At 36.8% G+C, this 19,806-nt stretch overlaps 1 protein-coding gene across 4 annotated transcripts in view; it reads left to right on the forward strand.

Moving 5' to 3' along the window:
• Positions 1–19,806, forward strand: part of ATM (ATM serine/threonine kinase) — an 86,358-nt gene that overhangs the window by 10,887 nt on the left and 55,665 nt on the right. For 3 of the 4 annotated variants that reach the window (XM_010572590.1, XM_010572591.1, XM_010572593.1), the window contains exons 4-22: positions 428–573; positions 978–1,142; positions 5,915–6,080; positions 6,372–6,610; positions 7,454–7,617; positions 8,004–8,173; positions 9,411–9,782; positions 10,352–10,546; positions 10,881–10,976; positions 12,005–12,230; positions 14,102–14,233; positions 14,989–15,114; positions 15,236–15,325; positions 16,324–16,495; positions 17,695–17,894; positions 18,409–18,491; positions 18,602–18,757; positions 19,216–19,291; positions 19,404–19,534. In XM_010572590.1, the coding sequence (XP_010570892.1) occupies positions 428–573; positions 978–1,142; positions 5,915–6,080; positions 6,372–6,610; positions 7,454–7,617; positions 8,004–8,173; positions 9,411–9,782; positions 10,352–10,546; positions 10,881–10,976; positions 12,005–12,230; positions 14,102–14,233; positions 14,989–15,114; positions 15,236–15,325; positions 16,324–16,495; positions 17,695–17,894; positions 18,409–18,491; positions 18,602–18,757; positions 19,216–19,291; positions 19,404–19,534 (3,105 nt within the window). The remainder of the gene's footprint in view (positions 1–427; positions 574–977; positions 1,143–5,914; positions 6,081–6,371; positions 6,611–7,453; positions 7,618–8,003; positions 8,174–9,410; positions 9,783–10,351; positions 10,547–10,880; positions 10,977–12,004; positions 12,231–14,101; positions 14,234–14,988; positions 15,115–15,235; positions 15,326–16,323; positions 16,496–17,694; positions 17,895–18,408; positions 18,492–18,601; positions 18,758–19,215; positions 19,292–19,403; positions 19,535–19,806) is intronic. The other variant, XM_010572592.1, reaches the window with a different exon arrangement.

The raw sequence follows: 19,806 nt of genomic DNA on the forward strand, positions 1-19,806 counted from the left end.
CTTAGATTGAAAATCCAATCTATATGTTAATTTTAAATGGTGGAGAAATAGGACTTGAAGGTTTTCCCCAATAGAAACAATGAAGAGTACTTCTTATTATTTTGTTGTATAATGTTGCAGCATAAATAAAACGACTTAGCATTGCTTTTTTCTAATTATAAATTTTATATTTAGCATTATGCAAAGTTTAAAGGAAAGTTTGGTTCCTATTCAAGTTGCTTCTGGATTATCTTTAAAACTTACAGCTCCTTTTATAGATTATTTCCATCATGCTTGGACTGTAATATATTTCAGTTGTTTTTAGTCTTCGATAGTTAGAATTGTGAGAAGAACAAGCACTGACATTCTAGGCTAAAACAACATTTACCTATTTTACTTCAGTCATAAATGTGCAGATCCTTGATTAATCTCTCTTTTATTTTTGAAGTGTCTTGCAGAAATATTTCCAGAAAGAAATGAAAAACCTGCAACTGACAAAACCAAATGCGTCTGCTTCGACCCAAACTACCAGACAGAAAAAGATGCAAGAAGTTGGAAGTTTGGTCAAATATTTCATCAGATGTGCTAATAGAAGTCAGTAATATATGTTCATATAGAATTACTGTTTCGTTTTGGTGCTTTGCGTTCAACTTTGCATTTTTAGTCTGAAGTAAGTTACCAGGGTAGAGTTCATCTTGCTCAATTCCACGTACTTACAGTTTAAGTATCTTCATGTGAATCAGTCCTTTGTGGTCCTTCTCTGTCCTTGTTGATGTTCACAGTGCCTTTTTCTAATTATTCAATTTATATATAACTGAGGTATCCTCTCGTAATTTATTTTCTTAGAAACAGTTTGTTTAAGAAGATCATTCCTAACAGAACTGTTTCTGAACTGTAGGGATTTTTTTCTTTTTAAGTAAACATTTAAAAACAATTAATTCCAGATTTATTTGGCACACTTTGGGTTAATTACAGTCACACATTGTTTCTTCGTGTAGGAGGACCCAGACTGAAATGTCAGGAACTTCTGATTTATGTCCTGGAAATTATAAGAGATCCAACAAGTTGTGCTGCTTACGGATCTGACTGTAGTAGTATACTCCTGAAAGATATCCTCTCAGTAAGGAAATATTGGTGTGAGATATCCCAGCAGCAGTGGTCAGGTAACATTTTTAAGCCTACTTACAAATGTCTTTTCCTAGTATAGAAGCATGTTCAGGTGCATTTTAAGTTGTTTGATGCGCTGTTGTGTGTGAGGTACTACATAAAACATGGAGTAAAATAGTATCAGCCTTGAAGGCTTACAGTTGAAATACACAAAGCGACAAAGATTAGGAATTGATTTTTTTCTTTCTGTATACTGTTTGTCTATTGCTTGCTGAAACATATGTACTTCTATACAATCAGGTTATGTATGCGTGGTCTCCACAGGGCTTAACATGTATAACAAATCCATGGAATGTGTATGCTGGAAATAGCCTCAGTAAAACTGGTGTTGGTGTGCAGTTGTTTGCAAGTTATTAGGTATTGGCTGGTATAGTTTTGATATAGTTAATGTATTACTATTAAATTTTATTATCTGAGTTTTGTTGGCTTATGAAGGTCCTAAAAACCCATTGAGTCACTGTTGTTATATGCATATATTGCATATAAAGAAAAAACTAGAAAGCTTAAGATTTAAATAGATAAAAACAGTTTAAAAAGTTGGGTAATGAAGAGCCTGCAACCTGAACTGAGTGGAAATGCAAACATAATTTTTCACTTTTCAGAGGATTGGATTTGACTCCAAGACTTATTTAGCATGGAGAAGAATGTTTATGTATCTTGAATCATCTGACGTGTACTAAGCTCTCAACTCATCTGTTTTCATTTGTTGATGTAATAGAACAGTAATTTGGAAAAAAAAATGGTATTAGAAGTTTTATAGTCTAGTTTGTTGAATGTTGTATGTGCAATCCTGGAGAAAGTGTAGAAATACTATCTTTATTTGCATAGTGTAGTGCTCTGAAGTCAGAGTTTCCATTTTTGAAAAGCATTTTATGAGAAAATACTCTGTAGCTTGAATAGAGTTTTTTAACTACAGAATGGAAATAAACTTGCAAGGAACTCAGAAGAGGGGTCTGGTGATACTGGGAGTGAAAGGGGAGGCAAAAAAAACCTGCCGAAGGCTGGCAAAGCAGAGTGACTAAAATGGAACCACTCAGGATGGGAGGTGTGGTTGGGTAATTAGCCTGAGGGTGAGATCTCAGAAGTTAAAGAACTTGGTACTATTTGGCCATGGAGATAGAACTGGAAGTTGAAGATTGAAGGGGAAGCTGGAACTGTATAGGAAAGCTGCCTGAGACTAGAAGCCAGTGAGGGGGGTAGAAGACAAAGGGCTGTCAGCCTGCAGGTTGGAGCAGAATGTGAAGGCAGGGACTGACCTGATAGGGAGGCTGGAACCTGGAATTCAGAGCAATAAGCAGGAAAGGCATCTGAAGAAGAGCTGGGTACTCAGGTGGAACTGAGGGTAGGTGGGTAGTGAATGGGACAAAAAGCCAGGATTTTGAAGACCGATAGTGAAGAAGGCAGAGAAGGGAAACTAAGGCTGAGTGTCACTGGAAAGGTACATACGGGTTGCTTGAGGAGTCTATGGGAGCTGCTGTGTGGTAGTTACGTAGTTTAGGAAACGTGGAAGTTAGCTGAGTCTGTTTGTGTATGGACAGAAGCTGGAAGTGTGACAGAAGAAATTTTGACGTTAGATCATATGGGGCATAGCGGAATTTAATTACTGAAGTGAGACAGGACTGAAGGCCATAAATCTAGAGGAAGTCAGACTTAAATCCATTAAATGAAACAAGTTGCATTTATTAGAGGAGGGATATATGAGCTTTGTAAAGGTTATCATAACCTTTTTAGTGATTCGACCTTAATGCTTGTTTATAATTCTTGGAGTACAATGGAGAAGTCTGTTTTCTATTTATAAAATTGGTGATCTGGTGCAGGAGTTGAAAGTAAGAACATGGATTCCAGCTGTTGCCCCAAAGCAGATTTGATAAGCAAATACTGACTTCATGAGGTGCTTTTATCTGCTGGAATTTCTGAGCTTCTGAATGTTGATAGTCATACTCTTAAAAATTATGAGGAGCTGTCATATTGTTATATACTGGCTGCATCATCAAAGGAGTCACGTGAGGCCAGTGGAAGCTGTATGCAGTAGTCTTACTGAAGGAAACTGGAAGCCCTGGGAATTGGTAATGGGACCCTGTGCCTCTTGCATCTTGGGCATTGGCTTTTTAATAAATAGATATTTTAGGGACCTGTGAGGACGTCAGTGAGCATTTGGTATTGCCACTGTAGTAATGAATGAGGACACCTCTTTGCTCAGCTGTCTGACTCTTTCAGAAAGGAGGAGGAGTCAGGGCTGCAACAGACTTCACCTCAATTGGTGCTGGTTGCAACTCAGTGCACTGATAACAGTGTTGGAACAACAGAGATTTACTCAGTCCTCTACATGGTCTTATCAAAGGACTAGAAAGTTGAGGGATAGTTGCTCAAACCCATTCACTGTTTGACAATCCCATCAGGCTCATGTAAAAATCCAACAGGGATTGGATATTAATCAGAGGTAATTGATATTTGAATGAGGTAACATCACCCTTGAACACTGTAGTACCAGGTATACTAGAACTACAGTAGGAACTCGAAGCAAAGAGCACTACCCAGTATATGACCATTGACACAGCTGATGCATTTTTTTCCATTTCCCTGGCTCCTGAGTGTAAACCACAGTTTGCCTTTACCTGGAGAGGAGTACAATATGCCTAGAACCTTCTGCCACAAGGATGGAAGCATAGGTCATATGTCATGGACTTGTACAAAAGGTTTTGGAAGAGGGCAGTGCCCCAGTACGCTTACAGTACATTGATGACATTGTAGTATGGGGAGGTGTATAACACCATGCCCATGAGGTGTATAACAAAAGCAAAGAGATAATTAGAATTTTACTAAATGCAAGATTTGTGCTTAAAAGAGGTAAGGTGAAAAGACCTGTGCAAGAAATAGTTTCTTGGTGTCAAATGGTGCTGTTGGATTCCTGCTGATGTGATTTACAGCATTGCAGCAATGGCAAGGGGAGGTCACAAGAGAGCATGGAGAGTAGACGTGGAAAGAGTTCATCCAGTAAGTGCTCTGCAGGTGTGAGCAGGAGCGGTTTCCCAACCTGAGGAGGTCCCAGTATAAGAATCCCCTGCAGGGACAGGGAGCATTGGCTGTGGGCTGTTGTGACCCTGTGCTGCAGTGCACTTGCAGTTGTGTAGGGCCCACTGTTCTGAGGGTGTTGGGAGGTCACTGATGCACATTCCACTTCCACCCTTTATGCAGAAGGGACACAGTTAAACCAGGCTTGGACACTTATCACCAGGTTAAGGCTCTGTGACCCAGTAATATAGGGGTATGAACTGTCCCCGATTCCCATGCTTCAGAGAGTCACCCGTGTTCTACAAATGACCCCTATGCCTGCTTGGAAAGAAGGTGCTGGTATCTCTGTTGAATCTGAGGCCAGAGTTACAAAAGACTTGGTGAAGCTGGCATTATAGGTCCTGCTGGAGTCCAAGATGTCCATAAGTCTACGAAGGCCTGCACAGCAATGAAGCAGTAGCATTGCAATTTATAGTTGTCCCAAGCTGACTTTTCCACAATACAGGAATCCAGAGCTCAAGGCCCTGGGTGATGCCATCGATGTCACCCATGCAGAGTATTCAAAAGAAGAGATTCTGAGAGGGTGCCTCAGAGGCCTTGATCCTGACTGTCTGTGGAGAGCTTACCCCAAACTGATGAGCTGCTGACCAGTAGAGTTGAGGGTTGTCAGGCTCTTCTAGGTCATAGTCACTCTACAGAGCAAAAGTACAGTAACTGATCATTCTGCATCCCAAGGACTATATGATACAGCTGCTCTGAGCTCATGTCTGGTTGACTGTGAACAAAGTAGTCCTAGTGGCTGGGATTCCCAAAAGATCATTCTACCTATATTTTTCCTCAGAGAAAAGGAAGCCTGAGAGGTGGATGTCCATTCATTCAAAGTGTTGTCCCAGAATAGCTACTGAGGTCATAGGACTGAATCAGTATTACTTCCCTTTGTGGTTCTTTGCAGCGGATATTGTCCATTGGTGGACTGAGGGACAGTATCATGTCACTTACAGGTGGGATAAATGAAGTGGCAGCAAGGCTTTTTTCTATGTGTTGTGTTAAACTGATGGTGATGGTTGGATCAGTAATGTGCTACTGTGATTTGTACAAGGCTGATGAAAGAACAGTGTGATGATTCCTAAACGGGCCTTGACATAAGAAAGCAAAAATCTGAGGAAGGGGCCTTTCCTTCAGAAAACTTGTAAATGAGTGCAAAGCATGGATGTGTTGGTCTGTGGGTTGGAGTGAACTAGCTGAACTGCATGTAATGGAAATATGGGGAGCCTCAGTACCAACTCTTTTGATGTGTTTACCTGTTCCTGCTATGCCAAATTCTTTGTTAATGTATGTGTGCCTGTAAATTGTTTCTGAGTACTTTTATTATGTATTCTGCAACAAGTGGAGCCCACTGTGCTGAGCAGTAAATGTAGAGTAGAAGTTGACTGTGAAAGTAGTTGTGAAACTTGATCATGTGGCTATAGCTACTTTGCTCAGTGCAACACAAAGCAGATTGCATCCCGGCTCAGAATGAATATAACTCTACTTCCAGTGTAGACACTTTCACTTGTTTTAATTTTTTCCCCAGTTAACTTCTGTGAATAATGACATGAGGTTGAATTCAGAATGGTGGTTTCTGTATATTTAATGCAATATTTTGCTTCAAGCGTTTTTTATGTAATCCTTTGTAATACATATGTTTATTTATATTTGCATAGTTACAACATATATACACACTATGTCATATATACTTTTTTTAACATATTTGCAGAGTTGCTGATCCTGTATGGCCAATTATACCTCAGACCTTCTGGGAAGATTAATAGAGTCTTGGTGGCTAGGATAATTCACACACTTATGAGGGGGTACTGCTTCCAAACTGATGGATTGAGTTCTGATATGTTTATCTTCTTTTCAAAAGCAATGCAGTATGCAAGGTAAGTTGCAAGTGCTCCTCTTGTTTGCTAATACTTACTTTTAGAGAATAACTCATTTTAAGTATTTGGGATTAGACTTGAGTAATAGCAGGTAATACCTCTTTAGACATATTTGGTTCTGTCTTTGAACACCAATTTAATAAATTCTTTAAAATATTAATAACTTCTGCATTTATTAGGCAAATAATATTCTGAATATGGTTACTTGCTAGTATTTACATTCAGACAATTCCTGTGAAAAGAAATAAGATGATTTCTTCTGGAAGTGTGAGTGTTTGGTTTATGTTGCAGGCAGGAAAAGAATACTGCAGGCCTGGATCATATTGTTGGAGCAATGAATATCTTCTGCAATAAGTTTGCTGTCAACTGTCGCATACGGATTTGTAAAGTAGGGGAAGAAATTTTGCCTACAGTGCTTTATATATGGACTCAGTATAGACCAAAGGATTCTCTGAAGGAGTCAGTAATTGAGTTATTTCGCCTCCAAGTTCGTATTCATCATCCAAAGGGTGCAAAAACTCAGGGAAAAGGTACAATAAAAAGCTCCCTGTTTTGTTTTTTTTTATCACTGTATGTGATTGTTCAAATTATTTTGCCAGCTTTCTGAATTTTGATACTGAGGCTTGGAAACATTAATGGGAGTGATGATTACTTGTCAGTAGTTTTATGCTATAGGTTAATATCGAGTGAAAGTGAAAATGAGGTTTTCAAATTGTATGCACTAAGAGAATATTAATTGTGTGAAGTCCTAAAGACATTGATTGGTTGGTTTTTTTTATCAAAAGGTGATTTTAATTACTAAATCAAAACACGAAGTCTTTGGGGAATGGAAATAATAGTTTAGACTGAGTTTAGAGTGCCACATGTATTCATATCGTACCAGGTTTATTTAAACCCAGAAATTACTACTATGGTCTAAGTCTGACTCTACTGTGTAAAACTTATCAGAGAACATGACTCAGTAATTGTGTTTGCCTGTCATGGCCTATTTCAGTTATAGCATCATTTTTTTAAAAAGGTTTGGTTTTTTTGTTTGGTTTTTTTTTTACTTTGTCTACAAATGACAAAGAGTTTATAATTAGTCCAAATTTATCCATTGCATATCATTGTAGTCTTTCCAGTTAGATAAAGAATTGTTTATTAGAAACTTCGTTCCTACCCTCATTACTTATATACGCTGAGTAAATTATCTCTTAACTTTTTTCACTTTTTACTTCATTCATTCTCCACTATAAGACTTGTTTTGCAGGCCTGTGTTTAAGCTTTGTATGCTTTACTCTGATTTCGGCTGTATTTTGTGCTGTCTAGGTAGGTTTGTGTGTTGTATCAAGTGGGTGTTACACGTTATCTTTTAATTGTTTTTGCGCATTCAGGTGCATATGACTCGACAAAATGGCAGAGTATCTTGCATAACCTGTATGATCTGCTGGTGAATGAAATAAATCTCATCAGTAGTAGAAGAAAGTATTCTTCAAGCTCACGTAATATTGCTTTAAAGGAAAATATGATTGAGTTAATGGCTGATATTTGTCATCAGGTAACTTTTATTTGAATATAAAGTTGACTATATATTTACTGTGTTGTATGTTTTGCTTTTTAAAGTAATATGGCTTTAGCATTTCCTCAAAATCATTTACTGAAGTCTTAGTACCTTTTGTCTGTGTTCTGTTGTGTTTAGTTGCTAATTTTTGTGCAGTTTAGAAATGTGTGGACTTCTAAATTATACTAGGTTTCACTAGTGTTGCTTATTAGACTATAAGCCGAGGTTCTGTTATAGTAAAGAATAATAAATAATACTTCTGGTAGCCTCTTAAGAGGCTTTATACGCAGTGAAAAATGGACTGGTTTAGTTTGATGTTTCAGTTTTCCTGTAAATACTACTTTTTTTTAATTTGTGTACTTTTTAATTTCTCTTTACAAAAGGTTTTTACAGAGGATACCAAAGTTCTGGAAATTACCCAGTCATATGATGTTTCACAAAGAGAGTCCAGTGATGAAACAGTACTAAGCAAGCGCAGAAGGATTGAACTAGGCTGGGAGGTAATTCGAGACAACCTTCAAAGATCCCAAAAGGATTTTGATGTCATACCTTGGTAATAACATCTTTACATGAAACAAATATCACTACAGACATCTTTTTACATTTAAGTGTTCTCCTGAATATGTTGTGCTTTCAAATTAGGTGTCAGCACATGCTTGTAATTAAGCTTAGCTTCTCACAGCATTTGGAAAGTAGTGAGTAGTGTTCTTGGCACTCTTGCTTTAAAAACTTTTGGTTTCCTAAGAAATAACAAATGAGGCCTGGTAAACTGTGTTGTAGTGTATAAGATATTACTGCCTCTGGTTTTTTTACCTGTCTTTTGTGCTAGATACTACCAGTCTTTATGTAAGGGTATTTTGTTTGACATGAGGAACTTCTGAACTGGAGGTATAGCTACACATTTTCTTCCACTGACTGCTGCAGAAGAAGGAGCCTGTAGCAGAGAGCATAGCAGGGAGTCAAGTTGTTGTTAAAAGACCACAGTTAGACTTTTCCAGAACCTACCAGTTGTAGTCCTAAGCCTAAGAATGTTGATGTTTTAGCTAAAATAGATTACACTGGATGTTTTTTGCTGTTACTGTTCCTCTCTGTTTTTCTGACTTTCTTGGAAACTGCTGTACAAGATACCAGAACAGTGTAGCTGCTTGTGAATTGGGCCCTGAGCTGGGGCAGCAGGTGTGTGTGTGTGTGTGTGTGTTCATTGCTTGCAGTGTTGAGACAAAATAGCTGTTTAGGATCCAATTGAGAAGTTAACATGCCATTCTGTGTGGAGGTGGCAATCTCTAAGAAATACTGAGTGCTGTAATTTACTAATTTGAGTAGAGTTGCAACTATTACTATGAGCAAAACCCTTCCAATTTACCATCCCTAGCTTAACATTTTATTCATTTGATAAATTTTATTTTTCTTATCTGCAGAGAGGATGTTGTAATGTTTCCTGTTTATGGAATTTCATCCTTGAGGTCACTCCCCAGGTCAGAGTGTATAACAGGCTAGTCTGGAAGGAGAAAAATAATGGTTTTGCCTGAAATCTTCTTCCCTTGTGGTCAGAAATCAGTGAACTCAGCTTGTAAGAAATTATTAGTGATAGTGAGGCTAGATGAGCAGACTTTACAAATAAATACAATAGAAATACTGAATCTTTAACCTTTGATAGTAAACAAATTAGTTCAATACTGGAAAGTATAAATGTGAAATGGCAGTCGGAGAACGCTTTGTTTGTTCAGTTACTTTTGAAGACACAAATTTATGTATATTTCATATTAATTGCTTTATTTTGTGTTTTCAAGGTTACAGATTACAGCTCAATTGATATCGAAGTATCCCATGAGTCTTCCTAACAGTGAGCTACCTCCCTTACTCAATGTACTTCACCAGTTACTGCCTCAGCAGCGCCGAGGAGAAAGGACCCCATATGTGCTGAAGTGTCTTACGGAGGTAGCTTTGTGTCAAACCCAGAAAACTGATTTGAAAAGCACCCACAAATTGGAGCTCCAGAGAATCTGGGCAAAGATTTGGTCTCTTACCATTCGTAGCATAAGTTTCCAGCAAATTGAAGTGGAGAGCTTTGGGCTACTTGGAGCTATGATTCAAGGAAACCTTGTTGTAACAGATAAAGAACTCTGGAAGATATTTTCAGGACCTGCATGCAAGCCTTCAAGGTAAAATGGGAAGCAAGGATAATATTTTGTGACTGATTCACATTGCTCGTTACTGTGCAACCAAAGCCACTGTATTGTTCAAAATAATATTATTGTTGTTGTGGCTGTATTTCTAGTTAAGAATTGCTTACGTTTTGCATTTTAAGCATTTGAAACGAGCATAAATACATATGTAAGTCTGAAAGCAGAGGCAGAAGAGGAGAGGCAAGCATCGTCAGATTTAAAATTGACTAAAAATATTAAATGGACTAAAAATTTAAAAACTGGCTGAAAGAGATGTTGATTTTTTGAAGTTAAAAAGTATGTTTTCTTCTAAATATATTTTGATTCTGAAATGAGTATGCTGGAACAGTCTTTAAAATAGACAGGAAATGTCTGTAATAGCCAAAATGTGGCTTTTGAAAATGCAAAGATTCTAACAAAGAAGTTTTCCAGTATGCGTGCTTGTTAACTTGCTTATGTACTTGATGCTCCCTGAGCATGCAGAAATACTGACTTTGCTTTAGAGTGCTGATCAACAAATACCATATTGTTTCTCACAAATGTCCTGTGTTCCATTTTTGTTACAGTTCTGCTGTATGTTGTTTATCATTAGTGATGTCTGCCTATTCAGTGCCAGAAAATTTGGACATAGGAATGGAACAGAGTAATTGTGAAAGAAATATGGATTCTGTGTTAAAGGAGGCAATAATGAAGTGGGTACTGTCCTGCTATTTGGAGGAAGAAATGGAAGAATGTGCAGAGTTGCCTCCTGTGCTCTGCAGGTAAAGTCTTGGTGCCATAATTTTATATGTAAGCTCAGCCTATAACACAGAAAATTGCCCAGGGAAAAGTAGATTTGCAGGATTGTGTTATGTTAAAGCTTTGGTAGAGTTTATAGGGTTTTTAAGCCTACTGTAGAATGTCATTCTGGGGACATAATTTAGTTGTCTGTCTATAGCATAGCAGATACATGAACTATGTGTTAGAAATTGTAAGTGAAGACTTAAACTACTTTGAAGATACATTGTTAATCTGGTTAATGTTTAGGCGTGCTTCAGGAATCTGAAGAGCTTGTCTGATTGCAAGAAAATACAAAACAATTTTCTTTTTTTACAGTGATTTTCCTCATCTTATATTACAAAAAATTCTTGTGAGCCTTACAATGAAGAACAGTAGAGCTGCCATGATTTTTTTCCAAAATGATGTTAAATGGTATGTTTTTAAATCAATCATTACAGATACTTAAGCTTCTTATATTTTTCATTTTAGCAAGCAGAGATAACGAAATGCATAATTCCTCAAGCTCTTTTGCATCTTTCTGTACGACATCTTTCAGACGCCATAAAAATAATAGTGCTTTTGCAATTTGCTAACATGCTGTGAGCAGACATTAAAATAGTCTCTTGCTGACAGAGTCAAAGCTTCAGGTACTGAACAAAACACCTTATAAGGAATATGTGTAACATCTCTCTTCAGCAATACATCTAAGTATTTGGCTCTTTATCCGTAAGTACATTAGGTATTTTTAATTCATTACAATTACAGTTTTCAAGTAACTTGTAACTTTGTATGAATATATATTAATGCTTTTTAACATTACCTTCCATTCTAGAGTAAGCATATATCTTAAGAGTTTTCTTGTAGATAGATGCTAAGTAGAAAGTTGGCTAGATGCTTGCTGTACATATGTCCCCATGCCACTCCACCTATATTTGTGGCCCCAGCCACACATTACTTGAGTCTGTTGGAGTCACTCTATGAATGCTGTTGCATCTTTCACTGATGGATATGTTCAAGCTCTTGGACTGTATCTAGGTTCCTGTTAGTGAAACTAAAATGTGTATAACTTGTTCTGGTGGAAAATAAGACTTTCTTACTAGAAGTTAAAAATACTAGTTTCAGGGGTTTTGTGAATTTCTGCTCCACTTGTGTAAAGTAGGTTGAGGTCATCCATCTTAACACAAAACAGATGCTGCTTTATGAACTATAGTAGATCATATGATCTGTGTGCAGGCTTTGTTTTTCCTTGCAGTTTCTTCAGACAGAACTAAAGTGGTAGTATCCATTCCACAATGAAGTCACATCAGAAATTAAAGATCAACCAGAGTTTGGAAGCACAAAAAGATAAAATATTTTAATTTGCTTTTGTTTATTCTTGTATTTAAATAATAGTTTCAACGACTTCTATATATATGGTCGTATACTGGCTGATAAAGTAAAAATGATGTCTCTTCTTCAAGTGTGCAACACTTGCAAGGGAGAGAAGATGACGATTTTTCTGACGTTGAAGAGCTGTATCTGCAGACAACATTTGATGAAATGGATATTTTCACTAACTTTGCAGTAAATGTTGCAGAGAAAAATGTGACTGGTTCAAGACTTGCCATCAATCAAAATCTTAGGGAAACACTGGAGCACTGTCTCTTAGCAATGTCAGAAAAGCTTTTAAGCAGCTATGCTCCTAAGGTAAGTTAGAAATTACTGTTACATCCTTGTATTTGTGCTCTCAAACAATATATTTTCAAGGCAATGTATATAGATTTTCATTCCTTTGCTGGAAAAAATGAACCACAAGCATTTTAAAAACTATATCCAATAATATGAAATAGAGAAGTCTGTATTTTTTACATCATTGGCAAAATATCCATAGTTTTCATAAGTGTGTGGGAATACGTAGAGGCTGCATAGAAGTGGAAGTGTGTGCTAAGTTGCCACATAAACCATGGTTACCCTGCTTTTTGTGATGTTGGTTTCAGCTTCTGTGCCCCTGTAATGCTTTAAGCTCTTGCCAGTTTTCAGCCAAGATAGCTGGAGACATAGAGGTCTCAAACAGATTTTGTAAGAAGAGGCAGCTGTGTAAAAGGGTAATTGTAAAGAAAGCTGCAAATACAGGCTATATTAATGAGCACAGCCACTGCTCAAGGGAACTGATTATATCCCTCTACTCGGTGCTTTTAGATGGTATCTGAAATACTGCTTCCAGTTTTGGGCTTCCCCATACAAGACAGACATTTAGTGCATTCAGTGGAGGCTACTGAGGTGGTGTGGGTTCCAGCACTTGACCTGTGAGGAGACACAGGGGAAACTGGGCTTGTTCAGCCTGGAGCAGAGATGTCTTTGGGGAGACCTACAGACTTTGGGGCAGCCTGCCAGTGCCTATAAGATTGTCTAGAAGACAGAACCATGCTCTTCACAGTGGTGTATTGCAAGAAGATGAGAGGCAGCAGGCAGAGTCAAGAGAAGTTCACACTGGATACAAGAATAATTTTATCTACGTGAGGACAGTCAGTCAGTGGCATAGGTTGCCCTGCCTGAGAGGTTGTGCAGTCTTCATCCTTGGAGGGTTTCGAGCCCTGACTGGATCAAGCCTTGAGTAACCTGGTCTGACCTCAGAAATGACCCAGCTGTGAGCAGGAGGTTGGACCAGAGACCTGCTGAGCTCCCTTCCAGCCTGAACTATCCCGTGAATCTATTTGTATCTTCCACTTGTTGAAACACCGCAGAATCTCTCCTTTGGAGAAAAATCTTGACTTGTGGAGGAAGAGCCACCACATAATGATAAAGTTTGTGAAAACAAAAGCAGCAGGCTTTTTAAACTTCCAGTTCTTTTGACAGGCTAGCTTTGGTTTTAATATAGCAGTGTGCCTTCCTTGTCCCTGGTTTTGCATCTGTAACAATGGCATGTATGCATAAGTTTTCCCATCTTTTTTTATAGATACTTGCTTTTCAAAAATGTGATAGCAATCGGTTTTGGTCTCCCTTCCTGAGAAAGTAAGACAAAAAATTATTTGTCTGGTCTTTCTCCTCCTTTGATCCAAATAATTTAGACAGGTAAAAAGGGATCTCTGAAATGCTCCTGCAGTAAGCTTGCATGCATTTACAACCATCTATGTCATTTGTTTGTTGACACAGTAGCTGCTAAGAAGTGACTTACAAATTTACTAAGATCAGAAGAGACAGCAGTAGGAATGTGATATAATTCCTGACTAGCTCATACTGTCTCTTGTCCTGGCAGGAGGTAAAATAGATAAACAGAGCATGTGGGAAGAGCTGGAAGTATTGCTATGATAGAATCTAAACAAGAGTGATAATTTAAAGTATTGTGAAGGAAGGAAGTGTAAGGGCCATGGGACATAAAGAGAATATTATAACGTGGAGAGCCAAAAGGACTTGTTAGGGAGCTGAGGCAACTGCAATGCAAAACACTAGGATGCAAATCTTCATTGATTTTGGTGAAATCTGTATATAAAAATGTTTAAAAAAGACTAAAGAATTCTGTATTTTGGTGAAAAGTTTAATGATAAACCACTGGTGTTTATACTGTGTATTTCATTTAGTTTAAGGTTGTCGCTGCAGAACACTTTGTCCGATGCATCAGTCTCTTGATTGGTGTTCTTGGTTGCTATTGCTACACTGGTATATTTAAAGAAGAGGATGCCTTTAAATCAGAGTTGTTTCAGAATGCTAGGGTAAGCGGCAATGTGTTTGGGAGCTATTAAAAATTAAATAAACCATTAAATAGAAAATATTTTTTTAAATTCTATTCATATTGACACATTTACAAAGTATGAATATTTCCACTGGTTTCTGCTTTAAAAAAGGCAGTTGAGAGAGGTTTAAATATGTTACTGCTGCTGAAAGAGAGGAGTCACTGAAATTCTGTCAGTACACTAAAGCATCAGTTTTGCAGTGGAGAGTATTCTAAATTTTGATACATTTCTGAGTCACCCCTTTTAAAAAAATAAAATAATCATGGACATGTGGACAAAGGACTACTTAGAGGATAAGAAGTCCTTTCTTTTGTAGGTCTTTTATTCAGGAATTTGTTACGATCATTTGATGGTTCAAACTGGTATGATGATAGCTACTATTATTAATATTACTACTACTACTCCTGTCTGAGGTGGTTTCTTGCTTAAATATGGAAACCCAAAACTTAAACATTATGGAGAGAGACTGTATTTTTCATTTGTGATGAAAATAACAATGTTTCAGGCAGGTGTAGGCCATCTTTTTGTCACTTCTGGAGCACAGTGAGTGAAACAAAAATTTAAAAAAAAAAAAGTCCAGACTCATTGATGCACACAATAAATATCAAAGCTGTATATTTATGAATGACTATGAATGAGAATCATGTCCTTTTGTCTGTGTGTGTGCACTGTGTATATGCCAATGTATAAAGGAATTTAACTGAGGTATTTTAATTGTGTTGTATTTTTACTAGTCTCTCATTCATTATGCCGGAGAAAGCATTTCTCAGTCTAAAAACAAGCTAAATGAAGATGCCCAGATCAGTTCACTGAGGACTTTGATAATACAGTGTACAAAATGTTTATGCAATTGTACCAAGGTAAAGTTTATAAAGGAATTTATATTTCTTTATTCATTAATGAGGTCACAAAGTTGAATATCATGCATATGGTACCTGAAAAAAATAAAATAACCTGTCTGTACATCTTGCTTTCTTACAGAACAGTGCTAATAAGATGCTGTCTAATATATTCCTGCGTTTGTTAACATCAAAATTTATGAATGATCTTGTAGATATTTGTAAAAATCTGGTAAGTACGTTCTGTCCATTTCTAAATGCAGTGCTCTTCTATGAGAGGATTGTTTTTACAGTATAATAATTTGGAGGCAAACCAAATGAGATACTTATTACTGAAAAATTCCTAACTGGAAACACTTCTGTCTAACATTTGAACACAGCTGTAGGGGAAAAACGAGAGCAGATGGATAACATTTGATCAAAGTTAGCATGCCAGCTCACATTAAAAAAACAAAGTATGTTATTTTTGGAAATTTGTTAATATGGTATTAGAGTAAAAGTATATGCAGATTTTATGCCACAGAAAGAATTTCTGTAACGCATGACATTTAACTTCAGTGCACTTTTAAAAGTTTTAAAAGCTTCTTTTTATTTTGTAGTTTGATGGACTTATGCCTTAAAACACTTTAAAGGTGTTTTTTATATGGGTATTAAATCTTCTAACCGTAAATGACTCGCTGAGAAAAGTTATAGGGTGGCACATCACTGTGTTTAGCACAAGTCTTAAAACTTCTCTTTTTGGCACGTTGTCGTGTAGTCAGGTCTAGGTAGATAAAATCCTTTGTTTTTTCAGGTGAGGAGAAGCTGAGAGTATTACCTTCTGTTAACTTGTCATCTGATAGGGAAAGCAGTAATTAGTGTGGCCTCAAAAAGGTCATATGCCTTCCTTTCATTTCTCTGTAATTATGAAGTACAGTGAGAAGTTTGTAAGTCTTGTAGAGAGCATTATTTTTCAAATACTAACAATGTCCTTGGCACCATCTAAAACGCAGAGACTAGTATCTGTCTTAAGAAGCTTGTATCCTAAAGAGAATAGTTCAAATCAAACAATTCATGTGTGTAGAAGACAAGTTTATCACAAAGGATTCAATTCATCAATTCATCGTAGCCCTTATTGTCTTCACCTGTTCTAGTTCACTGGGAAACTGTAGTGTCTTGCCTTGTGTTATGTTTGTGGTGTTTCTCCTGTCCTTAAAAGCCAGTTTTAAAATGATGTGGTGTTTTTGTTAGATGACATTTACTGGAAAAGCAAGTGAACTGGGAGAAGTGGATCTAATGGGAAATGATCCTGAAGAGAGTGTAATGGAAGTAGATAACCAAGTATCTGATGATCTATTTGATGATCATTCAGTGACTGACATCAGTGACTCAAATGAATCTGGTGAGATGCAAAATGTAACAGGTAAGTCTTCTCCGTGTCCAAAACTATTTGCAAAAGCTTGTTTTTACAGATTGCTCTTTGCTTGAAAGACAGTGAGATACAAAACTGTGCTGCTTTATTGAAGAAGTTGAAGCGAGTAGTGGTTGAACTAGGTACTTTCTAAACAATAATAATTCTTTTGTACCTCATTAGGTTTTAAAGATGTTAATGAAGTGTTCTAGCTCCTTTGGAAAGGAGAAGTTTATTTTTTATTTTATAAATATTAAATGCAAGCAGAGAAGCTAGCTAACTTGCTTGAAGTCAGGCAGAAGTTTTGGCAAAGAAGGGGCTAGAAAGTGTGTCTGTAGGATACCTGTCTCTGTCATTAGACTGTGCTTAATTTTCTTAAAAGTAGTTCTATTTAACTTTACTCATTTTTGTGATCAGTAATTCTTGACAAGGTCAGCTTTCTTACATCTCTGGACCTGCAGAGGGACAGGAGCATGAATCTGTCTGTTTATGCCTATAGGAGCTACAAGTATTGATGTTGTCTTCTGTTTTAAATTCTTTCTTAAAATGGTGTGTATCTTAGTTTTTAATCAGAACTATGTCTTCTGTTTATTATTGAATGGAAAGGAAATCAAGGTGTTATATTAATGCCACAAACAGCAGCTGCTCTGTTTTCCCCATCATGTTGAATAAGTGTCTTTAAAAGTATCTTCTCCAACCATCCAATAAATAATTCTAATAAATAAAGTTTGCAGTTGCAGAAAGTTACAAGAGTTCTAAATGTGACCGGAAAATGGTATTTGTAACTATTTCATTTAGGTTATAATTGAAATTTCAATGAGGATATTAATATAGTAGTAGTTGCCATCATTTCAATTTTGGGGAAGCTTTGAATCCGTAGTTTAAAATACATCCTAAGTTATAGTTAACAACACAAAAGAACACAGCTGCAGATGGTTCTGCTGAGTTCATTGTAACCTTGATGGAGGAATCAGCCTTATGTATGGGCACATAAAATTAAAAGCCTCTGTTTTAGAGAGGGCCTTTGTAGAAGTGGGAAACACACTCAAAAGGCTGCTACTGATGCAGTAACTGTTCAACAACAAATAAACATAAAGGTTGCTAATACTCTATTCTGCGAACTTTTAATTAGTTTTGTAAAGACCTAAAATATTATCAACTTTTTTATTGTCCTTGTAGAAGCATTTCTTACATGAAAACCTTATTTGCAGGTGCTTTGAGCCCATTAGCTGAAGAACAGTTGACAAAGCAGGATTTACTTCTCCTTGAAATTCTGAGGTTCTTATGTATTTGTGTAACTACAGTCCAAGTTCAGATGGTGAGCTTCCGAGCCTCTGATATACGGAGACAGCTGTTAATGCTTACTGATGGCAGTGTCTTTGATAGTGCTAAGCCATTGCATCTGCACATGGTGAGTGTGAGATTTTTTTGCAGCAGACCCACCCCTGTATTTGTACTGGTTTGTATATTCTTGTCAATTGTATATTCTTGTCTTTCTCTTGTCATCAGTCCCCTGAGAAGACATTAAAATGGCTACTTTTAGCGTTTTGAAGTGTGCTATGGTCAGGGAAAGAGCAGTTAGAATTTGTAAGCCAGAAAATAAAGACTTGAGAAGTATAAACATCTTGCCTTTATCATTAATTATTTGTTAAATATCTAGAAATGCTGTCTGTAGTAGAATATGATCTGTGGTTTAGTTTACAAAGGAAATATTTTTGACTGCCAAAACTAAAAATTTCATGAGCCGTGTTGCTGTGTGACAGTCTTTGCATGAAAAGATGGTCAGAGTCTAGCATATAAGAGCTGACAATAGGTATCCTTGCTGCTGATTTCATGTAAGAGTTACTGAAAATGTTTTATAGTTTTTGTCTACTTATTTTCTTAAGCGTTATTTTCCTTTTTTTTTTTTTTTTTTTTTTCCCCAGTCCTTGGTCCTTTTGAAGGAGCTCCCTATTGAAGAACACTTCTTGCCTGAAGACGATGTTCTTATGCTTCTTAGGCCTCTTTCGTAAGAGAGAAACTATTCAGCATGTATTAGAGCTATTTTAGTTGAACAGCTAGAGGATTTGGGGGCTGCTTAGTGTTTCAAGATTTTTTTTTTCTTTCTTCCTGTCGCAGTGCTGTGTGTTCTATGTACCGTCGAGATCAAGAAGTTTGCAAAGTAATTCTAAATAACTTGCTTCCTATAGCAGTAGGGTTGGCCCAGTCCAGCGCACATACTGAAGAGACAGGGGATGCCCAAGGACAATTTTCGACAGTTGTTGGAGCCTTTTGGTACGATTTATCTATTTAATGCAGAAGTCTATTGGACATAAAATTTTTAACTTTGCTATCAGTGTGAAGACTGTAGTGCCATTTTGTGTCTTGCTCTTGGTATCTTATGATATCTTTATACAGCATTTAACTTTCTAGATTTTCTGTGTCATGTTATATTTGTATCAAAGAATTGTATCATCGTTAATATAGTATTAGAACAACAAATGCTACACTGTTATATATTAACAAAGACTGATTATACTCTGAATTGCATCAGTAAATGTAACAAGTAATAACTTCAGCAACCAAAAATGAATATTGTTTACAATTGTAGATTATCAATAAAACGTCAAATCCTCCGAAACATGCCTGTTGAGTACAAAAGAATGAACTGTAAGCAGCAGAAACTAACTTGTTAGACTTTTTCTCAAAATTGTTGGCCACTTTTTCGTTTATTCAGTTCTTCCTTGTTTTAGGCATTTAGCTCAAGGAGGGAAATGCACAGCACCAGTAAGAGTGGCCCTTTTAAACTGCATGAAAGCCCTGCTTGAGGTAATCCCAGATTTTCTGACATTCATTAGCATGTTGATCTTTTGTGTACATCAGTGTATATTCCATTGTAGGTCTTCTGTATATTTTAAACCACAATATTAATTTTCTTCAGGCTGATCCTCATTGCAAGTGGGTGATCCTTAATGTGGTAAATGAAGATCTACCTGTGAGTGGTGCTTTCCCACATTTTCTTGCAGATAGTCACCATCAAGTTCGCATTCTTGCTGCAAAGTCAATTACCAGGTGATAATGTTGATCTTTTTTCTGTTTATAAGAATAACACTTAATTTCACTTAATGGGGTGTTACTTCTGCTGCTATATAGCTGCTCTTTTCAGTACTTCTGGGGCTTTAATCTTGATGGAATATAAAAGCCTACTGAGTTACTTTGGTTAAGGTTTTCAAACTTTGTCTACGTTTCAATTATTCTGTGATGTGAGAGATATATGTATATAGAGAGATAAACTATATATATGATAGCAGATTTTGCACTAAATTTATTATGCAAAACTTGAA

This window comes from Haliaeetus leucocephalus, unplaced genomic scaffold (assembly GCF_000737465.1).
Source record: "Haliaeetus leucocephalus isolate CR32 unplaced genomic scaffold, Haliaeetus_leucocephalus-4.0 Scaffold351, whole genome shotgun sequence".
NCBI lineage: Eukaryota > Metazoa > Chordata > Aves > Accipitriformes > Accipitridae > Haliaeetus > Haliaeetus leucocephalus.